Source organism: Protomyctophum bolini, assembly GCF_963924005.1.
Source record: "Protomyctophum bolini genome assembly, chromosome: 5".
NCBI lineage: Eukaryota > Metazoa > Chordata > Actinopteri > Myctophiformes > Myctophidae > Protomyctophum > Protomyctophum bolini.
In genome coordinates this window covers 17,652,355-17,676,303 of record NC_137866.1, presented here as the reverse complement: position 1 = coordinate 17,676,303, position 23,949 = coordinate 17,652,355, and the positions used below count along the sequence as shown (strand labels likewise).

Below are 23,949 nucleotides of genomic sequence, written 5' to 3'. Positions count from 1 at the left end.
AGCCTACTGCAACGTCACAAGAAAAGTTCCAAACGCAGCACAATCTGCTACTTTTGATGGTTTTTAATTTGAATCGTGAAAAGTAACAGTTTTGGACATATCACTAGTTTTGGTCCATCCATCCATCTTTCCATCCTTGCTTATGTTCATAACGTCTGCTAAGCTAAGCCTCAGATTTAAACTGGCTTCATTTTGAAAGCTTTTTTGGGTCTTTAGAGTATTTAGAATAAAATTCCCTTCTAGTTTTAGTCACATTGTCACCTGAAATGTTTTAGTCTAGTCTAGTTTCAGTCGACTAAATATAAGATTTTAGTCGACTAAAACTACAATGTATTTAGCTGTATTTCGGCGGGGCCGCGATGGTGCCGGCATGGTGTTTGCGTAGCTGTGTGATGAAATTAGTCGATCCACAAGCTCACAGCGCACTACACCCTCACGCAACCGTGTGTGTGTGTGTGTGTGTTTTATAAATATTGATCCAGCATGGATTCCGACTCCAGTTCAGCCCGTAGCATGTCATCTATAGCCTTGACGACCATACGGACTGTGAGATAGCATGTTGTTCAGACAGATGCCAGGTTCATTGTTGGCCTGGTATCCTAGTTTACTGAGACACTACACTGTCTCTTTGCATTCTATGTGATCCTATAGTTTACTGAGACAATACACTGCATGTCTCTCTGCATTCTATGATCCTATAGTTTACTGAGACACTACACTGCATGTCTCTCTGCATTCTATGTGATCCTATAGTTTACTGAGGCACTAGCCTACACTGTCTCTCTGCATTTTGGGCTCAGGCTTATGTGAACACCCCAGACAGTATGAGAGGTGCCCATGTTTTTTGTATTACTTTTTTCATTTATTTTTAATACTGTTTTTGGTAAATGTAAAGCATCTGCAAATGAATAAGGCTCCATACAAATAATATATATATATTAAAAAAAATACATACAAAAGGTAATAAACCTCACGTATTAGGAGGGCAGTATCAGTCACCAGAAAAAGGGACGGGTGTTTTCAAGTTACAATGGGTTTGTATAGGAAGGGGGCAAGGGCAGCTAAAATGAATATCAAATATCTAATTACTGAATCAAGCAACTTAAAAACTGCCTGGGGTGTACCGTGTTCACATAAGCCTGAATAGACGGCCAAAAGTGTTTTTCAAAGTGAAATATCCCTTTAAGCTAATCATCTCGGGACCTCCCAAATTAATTTGGGGAAGCCCCCAGTTTGGGAAGCAGTGCGGGCGATGCTGTGGGAAAGGAGACGACGGTTACCGTTGATACTAGGTGGTGGTGAGACCGCGCTTAGAGAGGCAGATCGATGGTTGCCGTGGATACTATTACTAGGTGGTAGTGAGTACGTGCTTTAGAGAGGCAGATCGATGGGCAGTAAAAGCTGAAAGCACTCACTGTCTGTGATGGATGTGACGCTGACTCAGCACATCCTGCTGTCAACCACTAAGTAGCCTAACCAGTGGTGGAAAGTAACTACCGGTAAGTACAATGGGCCTCATGCGCCAACCGTTCTCAAGAGGTTCTTCAGAGGAAATTTGTTCTTAGACCCACTTAGGAAGTTTTTAAGATGGTTTTGGGATCCCTCAATGTTTTCTTAGCTGTGATTTGTTCATAGGTATGAACAGAATCTACACACACTGGGCCTCATGCGCCAATAAGTTTGTCAGATTCATGAAACCTTCTTAAGTAGGCAGAACTGCCCCTCTGCACTGTAGTTCACTCCCACTCCTAGACCAAGAAATGCATGTGTCTCGTTTGACCAGGCTTTTCTTTTTCTTGTGAAAACGAAAGCATGCGGTCTCCGAGGCTATGGTATATTATGATACAATATTAACGGTATGTTTTGACATCACCAGGTCGTATTTGCCTCCAGTCAGAGATGAGGAGGCGGAGTCTCAGAGGAAGGCCAAATCTCGGCACGCCAGACAGACGCGCAGATCAACACAGGTACACAACACACTACACTGTGACAATGCACCACTACGCTACGCTACATGCCAGACAGACACGCAGATCAACACAGGTGGGGTGGGACTCAAAGGGACCCGACCCGGGCGGCCTCCCGTGCCGGATAAACGGGCGCCCCCATTCCATTTTTCTCGATTTCACTGTAACATTATCATCATTTACATTTTCACCTCTACAGGGAGTGACTCTGACAGAGTTGAAAGCAGCTCACAATGCCGGCTACAGTGTGCCTGCAGACAGACAGACAGAGAGCAGACAGACAGACAAGGGGGCCTGTCTGAGGGGAACGTCCTTCGGTGACAAAGGAGTCACGACAGAGTCCGCGGAACCAACGGGACCACAGCGACCAACGGGACCGAAGGAACCAAAGGGACGCGGACCATCGTGGTGCAAACTGGATGAGGTGAGGCTTTCATTAACACACTACCTAACCATACAAATTGTATAAGTTATATTGTATTAACAAAAATGACATTTTATTCATTAAAATAAAGTTGCATATAGTGAATAGTGATGCTTTAAATGCATTTCTTGTTCAACTAATTGATTTAATTGGTGTCATCTCTTGTTCAGGAGGGGAACATCAAAACCAGTCAACGCTCCGTCCGGCCGCACCGCTGCAGTCTCACCAGCAGAGGTCAGTAAAGAGATATAAGGCTTAAACGAGGTTCTCAACCTGCCCCGGGTCATAGTATAGGCCCAGGTTCATTGGAACAAGTTAATTGGAGTGAACTGTAAAAAAAAAAAAGGAGGCTGAAGTGCGGAACCAACTGACCAATAAAAGCGCGTCTTTTCCAGGAATTCAAAGGAGCTTTATTGGCATGTGGAACCAAACGTTTACATTGCCAAAGCAAGTGCCTCTGGAAAAGAGGGAGGCCCCCTCTGATTGGCCTACCGAACATCCCCTTTTGTGACACACGTGGAAGTATGAGGTTAGATGGCTCGCCCGTGCTGCTGGCCGATGGGGACGTCGCTACGTGGCAGCCATCTTGCTTCAGGTCGCTCGCCCGCTCATAACATTGTGTCTATGGGGCATGCATAACTTGCTCAATTTCCTCAAACGGTTTGGTTTGTTATAAACGCCAGAGACGTCAGCATAATTATATGCTTTTATATGATGTTCATATAAAAAAATCACACCCATGTCAATGGCGTTTTTAAAACAAACATTAAACCTGTATATAGGAGGGGCTAGCGCCCCTCAAAAAATCATAGATCCCGACGGCCTTTACTGCATGTCACCCCCCCATCTCTCTCCCCATTTCCATGTCAGCCTACTGTATACCTATCCCTCTATAAAAATAAATAAAATAAAGGCAAAAGCCACACAAAATATCTTTAAAAATAATACTTCCGGTCACAGGGTCCTCTCTGGGTCCTTTTTTGTAGAATTTGCCTGGCATGGGTTAAAGGGTGCCTGAAGAAATGCCTGGCATTCCATACCACAGGATGCCTTTTGACGCCTTTCCCATAAAATGTCAATAATACAATCTCTTCTGATGGCCACTTGCAATACCCTTGCGGCCCACATGTTGAGAACTATAATGTTTTTCATCACACACTGTTGTGAGATGGGATTATAAATGGAGCTCAACATTCAACAGATCCGTTGACTTTTAAAATACATTTAATAATGTCAACATAATGAACTGTCCAGTCATTAATTAGCTTCATTAACATAATTCATAGTCCAGTCGCTTGATGAATGGAGAGATGAAAACCACAATCCTATTGGTGGAGCCACTGCTCAGATGACCTTTGACACCGAGCTACAACATCAGAGCTACAAGACCACACAGGTATGTAGTCTATAGTTTGATCTACAATCAGACCATCTATAATGTGCACATGACATGATTAAAATAGCGTTCAGCCAGTAAATAAATCACACAGTTGTGTGAAATGAGGGGCGCTCTTATCATCATGCATCATAAGCCAATCAAATGAAACAAACAAACACACGAAGCTGTGCATAGAAAAGATCACCATTACACCCCTAGGTCAAGTCCTACTGACTATTACTGACCACAAAGATATATCTAGACTATAATTAAAGTTAGACATAATACTAGCAGTTAGCTGGAACTCGCTACGCCTAAACATAAAGAGCATCAGCAGCCATCACCTTTTTAAGACAATTAAGGGTCAAAGCACAGCTTTTAGAAAATGTTTCAGAATCCTATGTTCAAATATATTAGTAATGTGTTTATCTATTTATGCTGTAGGTATAGTGTAGATCATGATTGTTTTGTTTTATTTAATTTCTGTACTGTTTGCCTGTATGTAGTTTTTGTTGCAATGTTGTTTGTCTTGGACCAAAAAGACCGCAATGAAAATAAGTCGAAACTAAAGACTTTGTGTTTGTATCCTTGACGTTTCCTCAATGAACATGAGGGCAACTGGCATGAATACCGGAAGCTCTCTACTCCCAGCACAGACACAGGAAGCTCTCTACTCCCAGCACAGACTTCACTTCACTGGCAAAATGGCAGCCTTCTATACCCAGCTGGAGATAATGAGAATGGACTATCCCATTTGCAGGGGTGTCTTCAAATGAGAACATACCATAAATACATACATAAGCATACAATAAATACATACAAATAAATAACCTTAAACCATACGATGTTACAAGTTTCTGTGAACTACATGAACTATACAAGTTATAGATCCTTCACGTGCACTACAACATAAATAAGCAATAACCAACAGCACATCTTAACCCCCCCTGCAATCCTGATATGGTCCAGCCCAATCCTTACTGAAACACATCACAGGCAATTGTTAGGCATTCAATCAAACCTCAACCAAACCTCAACAATAGAACTCCACATTATTGCGCTCCCCAAACATATTGCAGCTATAACCCACATTGCACTTGCCCCTCATGTTTGTTAATCACCAAGCATTTCCCCAGGTGGAACTTGTTGGCTGAGTGGCCATCTCAGCTAAACAGGAAACAGTATTCAACAATAAAATCATGACTGCAAAATACAACTGTGCAAGTTAATAAAGTGCCCATATGCTGTGCAGAAGAAGTAACAGAGGACCCTAAAAGCCATTCTGGTGTTTCTGTTTAATTACCACTAGATGGTGCCAAAGGATTATAGAATGTGCTTTCCTTGTTGTGGGAAAGAAAACTACAAGATATGAAATAGTTGATGTTTACTTGATGCAGTTGACCCTTAATAATAACAATAGTAATGAAAATAAAGTAAAAGTACTATAGCAAAGACACAGTATGAGATATTTGATTAGAAGTACAAGGTATACAAAAGAAATAAAGAATCTAAATACTAATGTAAAGTAAATGTACCCCCAAATTGTGTAGTAGTACTGCAGTAAATTCTCCCCCCATAAGGACCTCGCATGACTCAGAGGTATATAGGCTACATTCCACACCATATTGGGATAAAGTGTGTGAGTGTGATCTGCTTCACTATAGCCTCTATATAGGCGGCATGCAGTGGATCAGGGGTAGAGTGGCCGGTAGAGCAGCCGGATGGCACACCGTGAGGTTCCCAGTTCGATTCACCCTATAGAAAGTGTCGAAGTGTCCTTGAGCAAGGCGCTGAACCCCTACTTGCTCCCGATGAGCAGGGTTTCCTCCGCCATCGGTGTGTGAATGTAATGCACAATCTACAGTAATAAAGTGCTTTCGATAAGGTCACTTAGATCTATATAAATGCCCCATTTACCGTTACAGTGGTTTTCAAAAAGTCAAAAGTCAAGGACCCCCCCCCCCCACCCATGTATATTATATGGTGGTAAAAAAAAAATTATGCTGCTATATGAATATTAGATGTTTTTCAGAAGACTTAGGTCAGGATTTAGAGAAGGTGTTTTTAGAATGGGCCTCAGGCCTATTTGTGCCAGTCAGGGACCCCCAGAGGCAAAGAAAGCTAGAGGAGAGCCCTCCTCCTCCCAGAGTTACAGAGACCAACTCATACTGTTGCATTCCTTTCATTGTGTGTGTGTGTGTGTGTGTGTGTGTGTGTGTGTGTGTGTGTGTGTGTGTGTGTGTGTGAGAGAGAGAGAGAGAGAGAGAGAGAGAGAGACATTCCCCTGCTAGCTTCCTTTTATAGTTATAGGTTCACAGCACTGAGCTGAGCTGTGTGATCAAACACAGTCACATGAAACTGACAGTAGTGCAACACACACACACACACACACACACACACACACACACACACACACACACACACACACACACACACACACACACACACACACACACACACACACACACACACACACACACACACACACACACACACACACACACACACACACACACACACACACACACACACACACAGAATTTCCTCTTTTGTCAATCTAAAGTGCTCTCAGGACTCTTGCTGGAGCCCTAATTCATTCAATGCCACTTTGACTATATGTTTGCACCTCTTCCTCTTGTTTCTCCACTAAAAAGTGAGGTTCAGACCTCACAAAACAAACTGATATGACTACTTCTCGGCCTAAAGACCATGACCCGCCTGATTCTAACACACTGTGATAGTCTGGGATGACAGGGTAGAAGACAGGGTTAAGTTTAGTTTAGTTTAGGATGGCTCAGGTATTTGAAAATAGCAGATCTACAAGCTCACAATGCATCACGACGCAACACATTGTGAGCTTGTAGATCTGCTATTTTCAGATGATTTCTCTACATTTTATACATTTGAAAACTTGTGAAATGGGACCCTCTGAATAATGAGTATACTTTCTACTTTTGGCAGTTTAAGTACATTTTGGTGCCAATACTTTTGCACTTCTACTCAAGTAAAAATTTAATTACAGACTTTAAATTAGATTAGATTAGATTTAGATACTTTTATACTTAAGTAAAATAAAAAAGTGAATACTTTTCCCCACCACTGTAAGATTGGAACTGTTAGATTGTTTTCCATATAAAGTCAAAACGGATCAAAGCAGAAAGTTCACAGTATTTTCTCGCCATCAATCACACTGACATATTATTGAAGATAAGCTCCAGAAAAGCTCCACTTCTCAATGGCTCAAGTATGAGATTAAACTGTTGGCCTGTGTGTGTGTGTGTGTGTGTGTGTGTGTGTGTGTGTGTGTGTGTGTGTGTGTGTGTGCGCACACGTGTTTGCGTGCGTGTGTGCGTGCGTGCACTGTGGAAAGACAGACAGGGGGATACATACACACCCACAGGCCAGACTGGGGCCGTAACACTAATAACACAGTCATCTCACAAAGACTGAAATCCAGTTTCCCTAAAAGGGGAGTCTGTGACAGCTGCTGAAAGTTGGGGTACCGTTAAGCTATATGCATTTGCAAAATGTCAGGTCAAACTATAGGGGCTTTTCATGATTCTACATCCATTGCAAGCATTTGTTTTGCATCTCTCTCTCTCTCTCTCTCTGAATGCATGTCATTTAGTTTGTAAACTTCATGGTTCTAGTGCATACTTTAAGTTCCATTCGTTCAGATGATGGAACCCCCCCCCCCCCCACACACACACACACACACACACACACACACACACACACACACAGACACAGCCCACCCTCTCTCTTATCACCCGACAAGTTTAGAACTCCGTGCTGCTGAGTCTGTCCGGAACCGTGCCAGAGAGAGAGAGAGAGAGAGAGAGAGAGAGAGCAGGAGGGAGGGAGGAGATGTAAAAAGCGTGTGTATCTCTGGGTGAAAACAGAACTGTCGTTTGGGAGAGCGTCATAAACTTCTCTCTCTCTGGACTGTAAGCAGCTCAGTTGCTCTCTGGAGAAAAAAAACGTACAAACTCTTTTCACGTCACGTTGGAGAAACCTCAGCGCCGACAGGCTGTGAAGTGGAAAGGAGAAAACCTTGATATCCAAAGAGCTTTTTTAAGTCTCTGTTCTTCTCGTTTTGACCCGCTCCTCATTCCCGTATACGATTCTGGAGAGGAGGAGAGTCTGGAACTCCTCTGCACCTTTTCTTCTGGACTTTACACCTGCATGCTCTCCGTCTGATTTACCTCATTTCTCGTCTGGTGGAATTTTAGATCTATAGGTGTATATAGATCTGGTGTGGAGGAGACAAAGCCCAGGAGGACCTTCTTGAGATGATGAACCATTCAATCTGATGTAGAGCCACAAGGCTTTGAGCTTTGGATGTGAGCCGTCTGATCTTCACTCTGGTGGATCCCTGGAGCTCAGTGGCTCTTCTCTGTCGCTGCATGGACCTGTCCTGATCTGTTATCGGGTGTATGCTGGAGATGAACCATCTAAAAGAGGAATCTTGAGGAATGTTCTGCACCTCAGCTGGTCTGCTCTGACGAGACTCTCTGAAGGTCCCGTCGGATGCTCTGGACCTTCTAGCACATGTTCCTCTGCTCTCCCAGCGTTCTGGACCTGATCTGGTGGACGTATAGGAGCCTATAGTCTACTGGAACGTTCTTCTGCTGTCAAATCTGATCCACTCTGGTGGTGGAGGATCTGTCAGTGTTGGATTCCCAGGTGATCTGCTATCGAAGTTGTTGGAGGTATAAGGATCTCTGAGCTGTTGTATAGGCAGACAGACAGAGTCATGTCCACCTATTACGGACGGAGCTCCAAGGATCTGCAGCCTCGAAGCAGCAGGAAAACTCTGTCTGACTCGCCTCCGTCTTCACCCTCCCTTACCGCCAAGAACTTCAGAGTAAGAGTATAAAGTCCATATTATAACCCTAGTCCTATACCAATTTCAGAGTCACTTTTTTATTTTTTATTTATAGTTTTGTATTGTTCATACCAGCAGCAGATCACAATATACAATATTTCGCCTATATAGAGGAAGAAAAGAAAAATGATTTTAGTTTTTTCCCTATAGAGGACAACCTCCCACCCCACACATCTTGGTTGTATGTTCAGGAGATAGTTTGAGCGGTGCTAAGCGCTCACAATAAAGGGCTTTGTGTGTAGGTCTGTCTCAGCATGGAATGGTTTGTATCACGACCTATTGACCCCTGCAGATCATTGGGGCCATTCACATTGAGCAGTCAGCTAATTGGGGTCGCATTGGACACACACACACACACACACACACACACACACAGAGATTGCTTTTAAACAGGAAGTGGACCGCGTGGACATCTGGAAAAGGCATTTGATACCAATATGAACGTCTTAAAATGTGTATACACATCTTAGGCACCCTGCGGTTTCATTTTCTAAGACGTGTATACACGTTTTAGGCATCCAATGTGTTGAGCACCAGTCCGGGGCATGGGAGGGTTGCCATGGCTATACCGAGCCTACAAGCACCTGTCCGGGGCATGGGAGGGTTGCCAAGGCCCGTCTGGAGTGAAGTGGTTGCTATAGGGCGTGCACCCCTTGTGGTGCGAACGCCCTCTAGGGGGTGCGTGAAAATGAAATTCGGAGATGCATATAGATGCAATTTTTGCCGTTTTTCGGCCAAATACAATGAGTGTTGGGGGATGCGTCAGCTAGGTCAGGAGGTAACAGGGGGTGCACGGCCAAAAAAGTTTGAGTGCCAGCGGCTGCAGGGGACTTTTACTCTGAAGCACTTTCACTTTTCCGTTTCCCAAAAAGAAGCAAAAATCTTCAGATCAGAAGCGTTAATATTGTAACCGCAAAGCAGCGAAAAAACTATTGCTACTGCTATAGGGTTTACCAGGAGGTTTCCATGGTAACATAGGTGGTTGCTATAGGGTAAAACATGGTGGTTGTAAGCGTGTAGATGGTTGTAAGTAAGAGGTTAAGTGTCATTTTCCTTCTGACGACACATTTCTGCTAGAATCAGGCAGTAACTTTCCATGATGTCAGAGAAGCTGGCAACACTTCCCTGGCAGCTATGCTTGGAAGATAGAGAAAGTCGCTGTTTAGCAATAAGTACCAAAGTCTAAAGTCTCAAGTCTTTGCTCACGAGTCGAGAGTTCCCAAGTCCAAGTCATAAACTTTTTTGTTTGTTTGTTTGTCCCAAACCAGCTTGTTGGAAGGTATCACATGACTTAAAATAGACTTAGGGGCCTATTTTTGCGGTGTATTACCTCTTATCCCAAATCTTCTTCGCCTTTTTTACTATTTTGAAAAAGAAAAAAAAAATTAAGATACTTCAATTAAATAACCAATCGACACGTTGTGAGCTTGCAGATCGGCTTTTTGAAGGGGTTAATAGTCTAGGGCCCTGAATCTCAATTCAAGAGAGGGCTCAAGTCAAGTCACAAGTCATTGGCGTTGAAGTCCAAATGTGTGACTCAAGTCCAAGTCGAGTCTCAAGTGTAAGTGTTGAGACACAGCTTTATTGTAATGATAGAGCGTGAATCAGTAAAGTGTTTGCGATTTAGAGGTTAAGCGTTTGTTGCTGTGATATTATTAGCTTCTCTGTGATGAATGACAACCTGAGACCATAACGTGTTCGACAGCTGTAGAAGAGCTGTAGGCTAACACGTTGAGACTATATAACCACACGCACTTTTAATCCCTTTTAAACCACACAATTAAGTGGTTTAATCCTCGTTAAACCACACATAATGTGGACTTATTTATCCTTGTTAACGAGATGCTGAAGCGTTTGAATCATTCTAGTGAGTTTAATGTTTGCTTTTACAAATCACAACAGATTGCTCTCTTGAGATATGGTGGCTGACACAGAGAGAGAAAGAGAGAGAGAGAGGAACATGGAATGGAGTGGCCACGCAAGAACGCATTCTATGATGCATAGTTCTATCACTCTTTCTGCATTGGATCGATGCCATCAAGATCATTACATTGTAGTTGTGCACTTGTGTTCAATGACACAATAAGACAATCTATCAAACATGGAGTAACTTTTTGTATAACCACTAGCATTCCTTTTCTGATCTACAAGCTCACAATGCCTCACGCTGCTAGGCGAGTGAGAGAGAGAGAGAGAGAGAGAGAGAGAGCTTTGGCAATGTAAACATATGTTTTCTCATGCAAGTAAAGCTCCTTTGAATTTAATTGAAAGAGAGAGAGAGAGAGAGAGAGAGAGAGAGAGAGAGAGAGAGAGAGACTGCCTGTGGATGCTTTCTGTTAATCGTTCCAAATCCAAACACAGTGGTGCATCCTCGCTCTTCAGCACTGCTGTTCTCGTCTGTTCTGTTGACTTCATAGTACAAGTATTTGGACCGGTCCATGTAGCACCTGTGTTGTTTCCACGGCAACACGTCAACAAAGCCACAATGAACATCAACAACACAACACAAGCAGAGCCCATATGTTCATACTCATATTGTCTCTGTCAGATATAGACACATACCAGTACAAAACTCCTAGTTCAGAATTTTTTACTTAAAGTTGCATGTAGGCCATTAATATAGTGGTTGCAAAGGTATTCATTCATTGCCTGAGTCCCGTGGTGGGAGTTCTGCTCTGGTTTTGGTGGAAGTAGTTCCGGTCATTTGATGGGGGTCTGGGGGGACCACACATTGAAAATAATGTAATCCAAAAAACTAGCATATTTTGTATTGTTTTGTATTTATTTCTACCATGTGTGACCCGCACTAAATGACCAGAACTATTTAATATTCACCAAAACCAGACTAGAACTCCCACTACGGGACTCAGACAATCGGAACTAAATAAGCAATAATCTGTGTTCCAGCGTCCATACAGTATATGCAGGTCTTAATGGGTTAAGTGATGCGTTGTTGCATTCAGACAGTTTGGGAACTGCAATGTTGTTTATGTGAGCTCATCTGTCTCTGTTTGAGAGACACACTGAGAGACACACTGTGTGTGTGTGTGTGTGTGTGTGTGTGTGTGTGTGTGTGTGTGTGTGTGTGTGTTTTAAGCACATGCTTGCCCACATAAGGACACACAGCTCTGTCTCAGTTATATAAACATTCACTGAGGAATGACTCTGTGTGTGTGTGTGTGTGTGTGTGTGTGTGTGTGTGTGTGTGTGTGTGTGTGTGCGTGCGTGCGTGCGTGCGTGCGTGCAGATAATATCTCCTTACCAAATATGAATGTAGACTTAATGGTGGATTCCTCTCATTTTTAGCATAATGCGTTTAATCCTGTCAGATCAAATCCACTTTATTTATAGAGCACACTCGTGCAGACAGTACGATACTGTATTAATAATAGCATTTATTTCTGGGTATTTCGTGTTTAAACACACTAATATATCACTGGGTATCAGTCTGGAATCTCTGTGTGGAACCTACGTACATTACCAAAGGGCCTCTGGTGATGAATGGCTCCTCGTGACTTTGGAGGGAGTGAAATACAATAACCACTTGAGCGGTGATTTATTTATAAATAAATTATACATAATAAATACATACATGTATGTATGTATTTGGTTAAAATGGGTAGGGTTTAAAAAAAGGCAAGAGTTTGCTCTGGTGCACTGGCCTAAAAGTGGGTCCTTAAAAACTGCTAAAACTTCTGAAATGTATGCATGTAGATATGTATGTATACTGTATGTATGTGTGTAGTATTTAAAAAGGGGGGCTTTTTTGTAAAAAGCCCAGCCCACCATACCTTAATTTATTTAAAAATACTCCAAGATAGGGTTACCAGTGAAGGGCAAAATGCCTATTCACTGGGGACTATGCAAGGCAGAGGCGTCCACCCCCCTGAGTCCAAGTTAGGCTAGACTGCATACCTATGTATGTATGTATGTACTGTATGTATGTATGTACGTATGTATGTATTTATTTAGCTAGCTAGCTAGCAATGGTTAAGACATGGTTAAGACAGACAGACGTGGCTCTGACATGCCCTGCTGGTTAAGACACATGCGTGGCTGGTTAAGACTCACCGCGGCCTCCGCATGCAGTTAGGATTAGGTTAGGTTTGGTTAGGGTTTGGGATAATGCGTGTAGGACTGTTAGTACGTCGGACCAAAGATATGCAACCCCCCTCCCCTCCCCCAGGCTCCATTGACATCAGAACATCATGTATCAACTCACTGAAAACATTTAGTTTTGTTGTGTTTTGTTGTCTCCCTCATGGAAACTATTTCAGCCTCAAACCCTTTGATCCTCTCAGAAAAAATACAATACTAAAAATGTCTGGCAGAATGCTTTCATACAACAATGTGTTTATGATTTGTGTGTTGTCTCTTGCTAACTGGATTTATTTCTGTGTTTCAGCATGACAGAGTTACACGGTACGTATCCTGATGATGTCCTTATGTCTATGGAACGTGTGTGCATGTTGTCTGTCTGTCAGGAAGAAAACTTGTATCTCCAGGTTTCTACTTTTAGTTTTTTATTATTATTATGTGTCTTGTAAACGTGGCAGCCATCTTGTGGCAGCCATCATCAGTGGCTATTGTGTTTTATCTCAAGAACAACCCCTAAGGAGTATACTTTCTATGTTTGTTTCCGTACGTATTTTACTATAAAAAAGCATTTAGACTGGCCCACTATATCTTGGACAACAGTTCATATTAACTGTTAGAACATTATGGATCTCTCTCTCTCTCTCTCTTTCGCTCTCTCTCTCTCTCTCTCTCTCTAGCACCTTGGACAGCAGCTCTGATACAGTGTTGGGAAGGACCAGCTCTTACTCTCGTAGAGAAACCAGACTGACTGCTAGGAACAGGCAGGAGAATGAAGACCACGAGCTTGGAGGCAAGGACTACAGGAAGGTATGAATATGATATATATATATATCAATATATATGTAGAGTATATATATATATCTAACCAGTAGACTAGGAGAACCAAGACGAGGGAGCCAAGGACTACAGGAAGGTAGTAAGGTACCGGTATGACATATATTATTTTTCATAAAAATCCACTGTAGACAATAGACATGTTATGACTATATGAGCTATACTTTCCATGCAGGTTGATTCGAGTTTGGAGTTTGTGTTGGAGTTTGTAAGTGCTTGTTGGATATCACTCAACAGCCCTGTTTTCAATTTGCACATAATGCAGCCAGGTGGCGCTTCCAAACTCTGATCTCAAGATGGCCGCGGTCTGCATAAAGTCAATAGCCACACAAGGGACCGGTGTGGCACCCAGGAGCCCCGCTAGTTTATCAGATGATTGATTGATTGATTGATTGATTGACAGATGTATGAGGAGGCACTCCAGGAGAACGGTCAGCTGAAGGTCAGACTTCAGGACAGCAAACATGAGCTGGTGAAGATACGCAGCCAGCTGGACAAGGTCACACAGGTCAGTGTGAGGTCATACTGTGACATCATCACATCATATTACATCATTAGGCTCAGGGTTAGAGGACAGCAACTTGCAACATGCCTATAGTCTTAAAGATACTCAATGGACCAGGGTCCATGAATCTGCATGTCTGACTACCTCACTAGAGTGGGAAGCAAAAAACACCATGAAAGAGCACCTTTTTACAACAGGACCTATAGTCTATAAGTCTTCTTGCCACCTTCTTGCTACTACTCCTGTGTCCAAAACATATACACACATCGGTAGGCTCTGGGATCATGTGATCAGGATGTACAAGTCAGATTCTTCAGATCCAGATTCAATTGCATGACTGCTAGAGGTGTGCATTGGCACTGCCCTCAATTCAATTACATTACAATTCACCAGGTAACGATTCAATTCTACGATGCATTGACATGCATCACACTTTTCTATATTACTGCACAACTTGGCAATTTTCACGTTGCATTGCTGAATCAATTTTTTTGATACCACTACTGCCTTTGCGGGCCCTGTGCAGGCAACCCGGCCTGGTGGCTGTGAATGAACTAATTAATTACGAATTAATGGATGAAAATGGAATACAAAATAAATAAAATAGCCTTGAACGAATTATTGCTTCACGTATTCTTTTGCCGTAATTCTTAATAACGGCACCCTTTTTAACTTGCAGAGACAAGACAGGATGTCAGAGAGATCCAGCAGCCACGAGGCAGAGAAGAAGGTTCTTTTTTTTTTATGTCACGGAAATAATTCATATTTCACTTAATCTTCTCTTCACGCTCCAGCAGCCGAGTGACTCAGAGGAGAAAAATGACATGAATATGATATGAAATATGGAAAATTAATATGACAAATGCAGAATTGGACATTTTAATTGCTTTAGTGGGATTTTTTTCTTTCTTTTTTTCTTCTTAGGAAAAACTGTCTCTTGAAAAAAAAGTGTCGGACATGGAAGAGGATCTGAAGGTCAGTGAATGTCACACGCTGGATGTAGTGACAGTAATGACACTATAGTGACAGTAGTGACAGTAATGACACTATAGTGACAGTAGTGACAGTATTAGTATTAGTAGTAGTTTCCATAAGGACAGTATTAGTAGTAGTAGTAGTTTCCATAAGGACAGTATTAGTAGTAGTAGTAGTTTCCATAAGGACAGTATTAGTAGTAGTAGTAGTTTCCATAAGGACAGTATTGGTAGTAGTAGTTTCCATAAGGACAGTATTAGTAGTAGTAGTAGTTTCCATAAGGACAGTATTAGTAGTAGTAGTAGTTTCCATAAGGACAGTATTAGTAGTAGTAGTAGTTTGCATAAGGACAGTATTAGTAGTAGTAGTAGTTTGCATAAGGACAGTATTAGTAGTAGTAGTAGTTTCCATAAGGACAGTATTAGTATTAGTAGTTTCCATAAGGACAGTATTAGTAGTAGTAGTAGTTTCCATAAGGACAGTATTAGTAGTAGTAGTAGTAGTTTCCATAAGGACAGTATTAGTAGTAGTAGTAGTTTCCATAAGGACAGTATTAGTAGTAGTAGTAGTTTGCATAAGGACAGTATTAGTAGTAGTAGTAGTTTGCATAAGGACAGTATTAGTAGTAGTAGTAGTTTCCATAAGGACAGTATTAGTAGTAGTAGTAGTAGTTTCCATAAGGACAGTATTAGTAGTAGTAGTAGTTTCCATAAGGACAGTATTAGTAGTAGTAGTAGTTTGCATAAGGACAGTATTAGTAGTAGTAGTAGTTTCCATAAGGACAGTATTAGTAGTAGTAGTAGTTTCCATAAGGACAGTATCAGTAGTAGTAGTAGTTTGCATAAGGACAGTATTAGTAGTAGTAGTAGTTTCCATAAGGACAGTATTAGTAGTAGTAGTAGTTTCCATAAGGACAGTATTGGTAGTAGTAGTAGTAGTTTCCATAAGGACAGTACAAATACCAACACAATACTGCAGGGGATTTTGGCCAACCACGCTTGGTTGCGTTGCTCATTCCACGAGTGCACGAGCCTTACAAGTTATACCAATTGTTAAGGTCAACGATAATGATATAAAATACAACATCAATTATTAGTATTATTGACGGGTAGAAATAAATCGACCAAAGTTAATTAAAGGGGAGCCATTTTTTTACTGAATTCTGATGATGATGTATGCATGAACCACTGTTAGTGGTGAAAACATTATATATAGGGAGCTATGGCTTTAAGATGGTAGGCGGGGTCAAACCGGTGAAACGGCGTGCTGCTTAAGCAGGAAGCGAGTGACAACAAGTTATTTCCCCACAAAACAAAAACAACTTAAAAAAAAAACTTCATTCAGGACAACTCAAGAATGGATGGAATACATTGAATATAAAATGAGCAATATATTTATTATGGTTTGGCTATGAATTGCATCTGCTTTTTAGGTACTCAGATCAAGCGCATCAGTCCCAACAATAGGGACTCCGAATCCCCCGTACCTAAACAGTAGATCCAAAACAGGTGACAGGTGGTAGCTGGGGGTGGAGGAGGGTGAGCAGCAAAGCTTTAGCATACGGCAGCGCAGCAGAATCAGCAGCAGCAAGCAAGCGGGAGGAGGAGTGCAAACCTTCCAGTTTAACTAGCCGGTATGAAGATGGAGTGAGAGGGTCCAACTAACAGTGACTGCAGCGACTGCACTGAGGTTTTCTGACTGAATTTGCTCTGCGCATGTCTGTGACATGCGCGATGCACATATTTGTGTGCTGAGGAGCGTTTAGCATGGATTTAATTTTTTCGCTACTTCCAGTGATCAATGCATCATCATCATCATCCTATTGGAAAACGGCTGGTCCAAACTGTTTTTTGAGGAGTTTTAGATAGATCGATCAACAAACAGATCACATGACATTTGACTCCATATATGGTCATATCATCAGGAGGCTCCGCCCCAGCGGGGGTTCCGCTGTGGCTACCAGCCCTGAAGGCCACGCCCACCTCAGGGGTGGGAGGGGGTGGGGGGACGGACGGTGAGTGGCAACACAGAGGAGTGATTGACACCTGCCTGTCACCTCACGTCAAAAGACACAATGAGCATGTGTGCTGTACACAACACGTGTGAACACAACACACACACACACACACACACACACACACACACACACACACACACACACACACACACACACACACACACACACACACACACACACACACACACACACACACACACACACACACACACACACACACACACACACACACACACACACACACACACACACACACACACACACACACACACACACACACACACACACACACTTCCGCTACCTCTGGGTCAAACTTAAACTTAAGTATTTTTCTATATAGAAAATTCCATAGAGAAATCTTAGATTGCATCATACATACTCTAATATAAGAGCTGTGTTCCAGAATTAAACAACTCACCTAAGCGATTAAGTCAGGTACAGCAGAGGTTCCCCACCACTGGTACTAGTACCACTGGTACTTGAGCCCTACAGACGCACGGACGGACGGGTAGGCGGGCGGGCGGACGGACAGACACCGACCGACCGACCGAAACTCTGCTTGAAGCTTTCCACCTAACTGGCTGTTGTATCTTCTTCTTCTTTTTGCTAATTCCCATCAGGTTGCCTTTCTATAATGTATGTGTTATTCTTCCCAATTCCAGCTTAAAGGGATAGTTCAGCTGTATGAAATATTTGCCATTAATATAGTGGTTACTGGTTGCAACTGTATTCATTGATTGCCCGAGTTCTGCTCTGGTTTTGGTCAATATTAAGTAGGCCTAGTTCCGGTCATTTTGTGGGGGGCACTGGGGCCACGCAGTAAAAGTAAATTCACAAAACTAACGTAATTTTTTGTATTGTTGACCTATTTCTAAGATATTAGCGCAAAAACACAAAAAACATAGTTCTGTGTGAAGTTGCACTAATATTTTAGAAATAGGTCAACAATACAAATTACGTTAGTATTGTGGATTAATTTACTTTTAATGCGTGTCCCCCCTGTGGCCCCCACAAAATGACCGGAACTATACTTAATATTTCACCAAAACCAGAAGAACTCCCAGCACGGGACTCAGGCAATCAATTAATACAGTTGCAACTATATTAATGGCAAGTATTTCTCACCTGCCAACATTGCATGCTGTCTGTCTGTCTGTCTGTCTGTCTGTCTGTCTGTCTGTCTGTCTGTCTGTCCTCCCTATGTAGGCGTGTCCCGCTCTGTCCCGCCTCCAGGCGTGTCGTCGCGGCATATTGGCCGAGAGCAACGCATGCCTATTGGCTGAGAACCGGGCCATGACACGCGTCCTCGCCAGGCTGGCACACATGGCGCCCGTGCCAGAGACAGTGGACCTGTGATGTCACATCCTGTTGCGTTGTGACATCGCAGCAAGCCGCCCGCCCCGCCCCCCTGCCCTCTGCACTCCCTTGCCCTGCCTTGACCTCTGACCTTTCTCCTGGTGCTTCCTCCTCCTCCTCCACCTCTTCCTCTTCTGCTGTGTTCCACTCAGGCAGGTCCACCCCCCCCCCCCACCACCACCACCGAAGCCCATACATCCAAACAGAAAAGTCCTATTTGATTGCGTTAAACAACGTTAAACTCATTTTGCCACTCACTGTGCCATGTACTCACTTGCATGTGCACTGCACTGCTCTATTATGAGCTTGTAGATTGGCTATTTTCTCTCTCTTCCTACACTGCATGTAAGGGGGCCCCATCGGGAGGGCATAGGCTACTGTTGTACCCTACTTGCTCACCAGCCAGTGAGGAGCCCCCACTGAGAGGACGTACTGTTGTACTCTACTGGCTCACCAGCCAGTGAGGAGCCCCCACCGGGAGGACATACTGTTGTTCCCTACTGGCTCACGCCCAGTCAGGAGCCCTCACCGGGAGGACATACTGTTGTTCCCTACTGGTTCACCAGCCAGTGAGGAGCCCTCACCGGGAGGAAATAGGCTACTGTTGTACCCTACTTGCTCACCAGCCAGTGAGGAGCCCCCACCGGGAGGACATACTGTTGTTCCGTACTGGCTCACGCCCAGTCAGGAGCCCTCACCGGGAGGACATACTGTTGTTCCCTACTGGCTCACGCCCAGTCAGGAGCCCTCACCGGGAGGACATACTGTTGTTCCCTACTGGCTCACGCCCAGTCAGGAGCCCCCACCGGGAGGACATACTGTTGTTCCCTACTGGCTCACGCCCAGTCAGGAGCCCTCACCGGGAGGACATACTGTTGTTCCCTACCGGCTCACGCCCAGTCAGGAGCCCTCACCGGGAGGACATACTGTTGTTCCCTACTGGCTCACGCCCAGTCAGGAGCCCCCACCGGGAGGGCTCGTCACCACGTCTTTAAAAAGAAGCTCAGGAATGCAAAGTTGTGCCGCGAGTGGTGTTAAATAAACAGTGCGCGTGTGTAATCAGACTACAGACTGAAGTACAGTAAACTACCGTTCCACTGATTGCATTGACACCATGGTTTATATAAAGCCTCATCATGTTCATCATAAATGTAAATGTACTTTACACCACTGCTTACATGGTGAGGAGAGACACACACATAGCTTCAATTCTTTAACAAACTAAAATAATTGATAATTGAGTTGATTTGGAGTATAGCTACATGCATCATTGTGCCTTTCAACGTCATCAAGATATAATTATCAGATAATCATCAAGAGGTGTCCAGACGTCTCTTCCTGGTTTTTAAACAGCTGGTGGATGGAAATGACGCCCACGCGTGGGCAAAGCGTTTCCAGTTGTGTTGCCGACGCTACAAGTTGATGCCGTGCACTAGCGTCATTTCCAGCTGTTTAAAAACCCGGAAGAGATGCCTGCATGGGCTACAGGCGTTTCTTGATGCTTAAGTGTGCTTATACCCTGTGTGTGTACCACAGAAATGTTTTGATTGGCTGAGCACGGAATGTGATGCATGATGATAAGAGTGTGATTTTTCTGTATTGCCATGAAAGGTGCTATACAAATAAAGTGCATCATCTCTGTGTGTTCTCAGGTATTAACTGACCTCAGATCAGAGAACCAGAGACTGAAGGATGAGAACGGAGCTTTGATCAGAGTCATCAGTAAACTGTCCAATCAGACGCCTCAGTGAACGACGGTCCAATCAAAGCCCTCAATAAACTGACCAATCAAAGCCCTCGGTGGACGGTCCAATCAGAGTCATCAATGTCCAATTAAGTGACAGACGACGAAACCTGGCGAAAGAGACTTGCGACGGCCCTTTGCACTCTGATTGGTTAAGAAAATACACGGTTCACTCACACTCGGCCACATTTTTGAGGGGCGCTAGTCCCTCCAATGGCTTTTGTAATTACATCATAAGGCGGCCAAGTCTATGGGAAATGTAGGCTGATATGTTTGATAATATCACAATTCAACTGAATTCTGAACCACACCTGGTGTCCTTATTTTGAACAAAGGATAAAAAATGTGTCAAAATATTGATATGTATTTTTTTAGCAGTGCTAGCCGCGCCAACATTTGACCGTGTGTGTCTGGGTGTCTATTTCAATGTGTATTTGGGTGTCCATTTTAGCATGGTTTAACCACAGTAACCATGCTAAAACTAATAGTGGTCACTGTGTCTATCAGTCTATTTCAGTAATACAAATGCTTACTGGGTGTGATTTCTTTACATTCCAAAATAGTGAAAACCATACCAATATGCATTGCATCAAAATTAGTTCTGAGCTTGTAGATCAACTGTTTCCACTATTTGATAAAGTATAATATTATTATAGAGCTTCTAGGTCTCAGAGGTGTAAACTTCACGTGGACAACATGGACGACTAAGATGGCTTTGAGTGACTTCCATTTCCACTCCATTCAATTCAATTCCATTTGTAAAATGTAGTATTATAGTATAGTAATATAATTATTATTTAGTATTATATACCCACATCACACATATTTGATTGTTTGATTGATTGATTGGGTGATGCTGCGATCAGGTTTTTGATCCCGATCACCGATTGTTTTTCTCCTGATCGGCCGATACCGATCTTGTGCGCGGGGGGAAAAAATATTTCCAAAATTGCAAAATGTAAAAACTCACATAAAAATGTTGTGTGTATTGTATTCTGAAGAAAACCTGGAGACTTGGTATTCAGTAATTGGGCATTGTGATCAAACAAAGAACATTATATTGGTGTGTAAAAACAAATCTAACAATTGCAACAGTCAAAACCAAGCCTTTGCCACAGACCCATTAATTTGTCTGTGGACAGACATATTGATAACCCCTGATTATACTGTATATGAAATATGTATTGATTAACACAGTGGTTTTATTCACATAAATAAATTGTTTGTGGTGTAAAATATTCCACCTGACTTCTGAGTGTGTAGGATGTATGGAAACATTGTAAAACAATACCCACTGAGCAATAGTCGTCTATTAGACGTCCGTAGCAAAATGGTCTAAAATGTGTGGCTTTTGCCTTTATTTTATATATATTTTTTTTTATAGAGGGACAGACAGTAGACTCACAGGAAATGGGGAAAGAGATGGGGGGGTGACATGCAGTAAAGGCCGTCGGGATCGTGAGTCGAACCCGCAGCACACTGCTAGACTTGGACTACCGGCCAAGGTGCCTAGACCGCTGAGCCACGGCCCAGGCAAGTGCAAGGCTAAGGGCCGATTCATACTCCTATTTTAGAGCCGAATAAAAGTCGGTTCGGCGCTGTAGAGCCTACAATGTGACGTCATTTGAGGTTCGGGGGGGCGGGTACCGTCCTAAAGTCTACTCTTCGGTGCTGCTGAAATTTTCTGACGAGCCGAAACAAGTTCTACAAGCTATGAGCTTGTAGATCTACTATTTTTCAATAGCCAACGTATAACAAAATGGGTTGAAGTGTAATGTCACTTATTTTGCTTTCACACTGAAAAACAAAATTATGAACCGAGAGAAAATTGAACATTGAACAAATTGCCTGTAAATGAGCTTATAATGGCAATATAATATACAAGTTAGAAAAAAAAAGAAATCTTGATGAAAAACTAAAACAGGTATGTTTAAAGAACATTGGTAGTAAAAGTATATCCATAAAAAATAGGGAGTAAGGGAGGTGGTCAAATGGAGTTGTTTTGTAAAAACTGTAAAAACTTTTAAATGCCCGGATGAAAACTGTAACCCAGATGAAACCATAGAGAGCCTGCTAGTGGACTGTTTTAACATTAACGTTATACAATGCAGTATTGTATGGAGTCTTTGATGAAAAACATGTCTGCTATGGAACAATACTTTTATTGGGCTGTGGTTTGCACTGTGGTCAATAAGATCTGGAACACCAGGAGTGATCAGGAGGGCCATCTCTGGAGAGGTGGTCTTCATACAAATAGTAACTGAACTGAAAAGACAGAGAACCCTGGACTCAAGACAGAAAAACTGATACCAACACTCTGTGTGTGTATTGCAATTCCTTACTACTGTACTGCCAAACTCAATGTAATATGAGTGCCATGAATAATTTAAATAAAGCATATTTAAAAAGGAAAGCAGGACATGGGTTTAAAATGTATTTAGAAACTTAATTGTATTAAATATTGTAGGATGGCATTTTGTATTGCCGCTATGTTTTGTATGTTATTTTTTATTCCTCAGGTACCCACACTTTCTCTCCATAATAAGGACACACACTCTTACACCAAATGGTAGGGCTGTAACAATTACAAATATAAGTTTATGATTAATTGTCACACATAATGGGGTGCTTGGACATGTATGAACTCACGCATCACTAACATGTCCTACACATACAAGACAAAGGAAGTGTCCCAGAGAGAGAGAGAAGGATGAGGCTACATGCTTGGCAGGACTTAAGAAAAGGCCTACATTGACAGAGGTGTTGACACAAGCCAGCGTCATATGAACCAAACAGAGAGAGAGAGATGGCTGTCGTCATGTGAAAGCCCAAAACCTCTAGCTTGAACTTAAAAGGCTAATTGAAGTGGCCAAGATCCACATGATAATACTATTCTCTGTTACAACAACTCAGTTTGTTCAGTGGCAAACACAACACAACACAGACTGCAGCATCCACCCAATCCCAGAGCAGACACAACACAGACTGCAGCATCCACCCAATCCCAGAGCAGACACAACACAGACTGCAGCATCCACCCAATCCCAGAGCAGACACAACACAGACTGCAGCATCCACCCAATCCCAGAGCAGACACAACACAGACTGCAGCATCCAGTGTCCACCCAATCCCAGAGCAGACACAACACAGATTTCAGCATCCACCCAATCCCAGAGCAGACACAACACAGACTGCAGCATCCACCCAATCCCAGAGCAGACACAACACAGACTGCAGCGTCCAATCCCAGAGCAGAAACACAACACAACACAGACTGCAGCATCCAATCCCAGAGACACAAACAGTCACTGACTGAACATTCATTAATTGCCACCCAATCATTGCGTCCTAAAATGACAGCAACAGCTTGAAGTGTACACGCAGCTTGATTTGCTTACAACACAAGCAGCAGCAGCAGCAAAGATGGGGAAAAGGGTTCGTACCTTGAGCTGTCTTCTACTTCAGTTGTAGAAGAAGGGATGGCGGCCAGCAGGGTAAAAGTTTGGAACCCACCAATGGATAGAGAGAGATAGAGCAGTCCTCTTTTAGTTGGTCCTCAGATGAGCCCTCCAGCGGGGTCTCCAGTCCTCTCCATCCTCCATACATCCCGACTGTGGCGACTGTGGCTCAGGAGGTAGAGCAGGTCCTTGGGCAAAATTGCTCCCAATGTGCAGGTTGGTACCTTGCATGGCTTCCTCCGCAATCAGTGTATGAATGTGTGTGTGTGTGTGTGTGTGTGTGTGTGTGTGTGTGTGTGTGTGT

The 23,949-nt window shown here is 43.0% G+C and overlaps 1 protein-coding gene across 5 annotated transcripts; it reads left to right on the top strand.

Annotated features, from left to right (window-relative positions):
• The first annotated feature begins 7,674 nt into the window (after nucleotides 1-7,674).
• On the top strand, nucleotides 7,675-21,497 carry ppp1r12b (protein phosphatase 1, regulatory subunit 12B). Of its 5 annotated transcripts, none has more exons than XM_080763678.1 (8): nucleotides 7,675-8,636; nucleotides 13,063-13,079; nucleotides 13,433-13,562; nucleotides 13,993-14,097; nucleotides 14,774-14,824; nucleotides 15,019-15,069; nucleotides 16,997-17,083; nucleotides 20,095-21,497. In XM_080763678.1, exons 1-7 carry the CDS (start codon nucleotides 8,526-8,528, stop codon nucleotides 17,036-17,038), a joined length of 507 nt encoding a protein of 168 aa, XP_080619804.1. In that variant the 5' UTR covers nucleotides 7,675-8,525; the 3' UTR covers nucleotides 17,039-17,083; nucleotides 20,095-21,497. The 5 variants fall into 5 exon arrangements, with proteins under 5 accessions (XP_080619804.1, XP_080619802.1, XP_080619803.1 ...); XM_080763676.1 differs by having other exon boundaries at nucleotides 16,994-17,083; XM_080763677.1 differs by lacking the exon at nucleotides 20,095-21,497 and adding an exon at nucleotides 18,293-18,422 and having other exon boundaries at nucleotides 16,994-17,083.
• The last annotated feature ends 2,452 nt before the right edge of the window (nucleotides 21,498-23,949 follow it).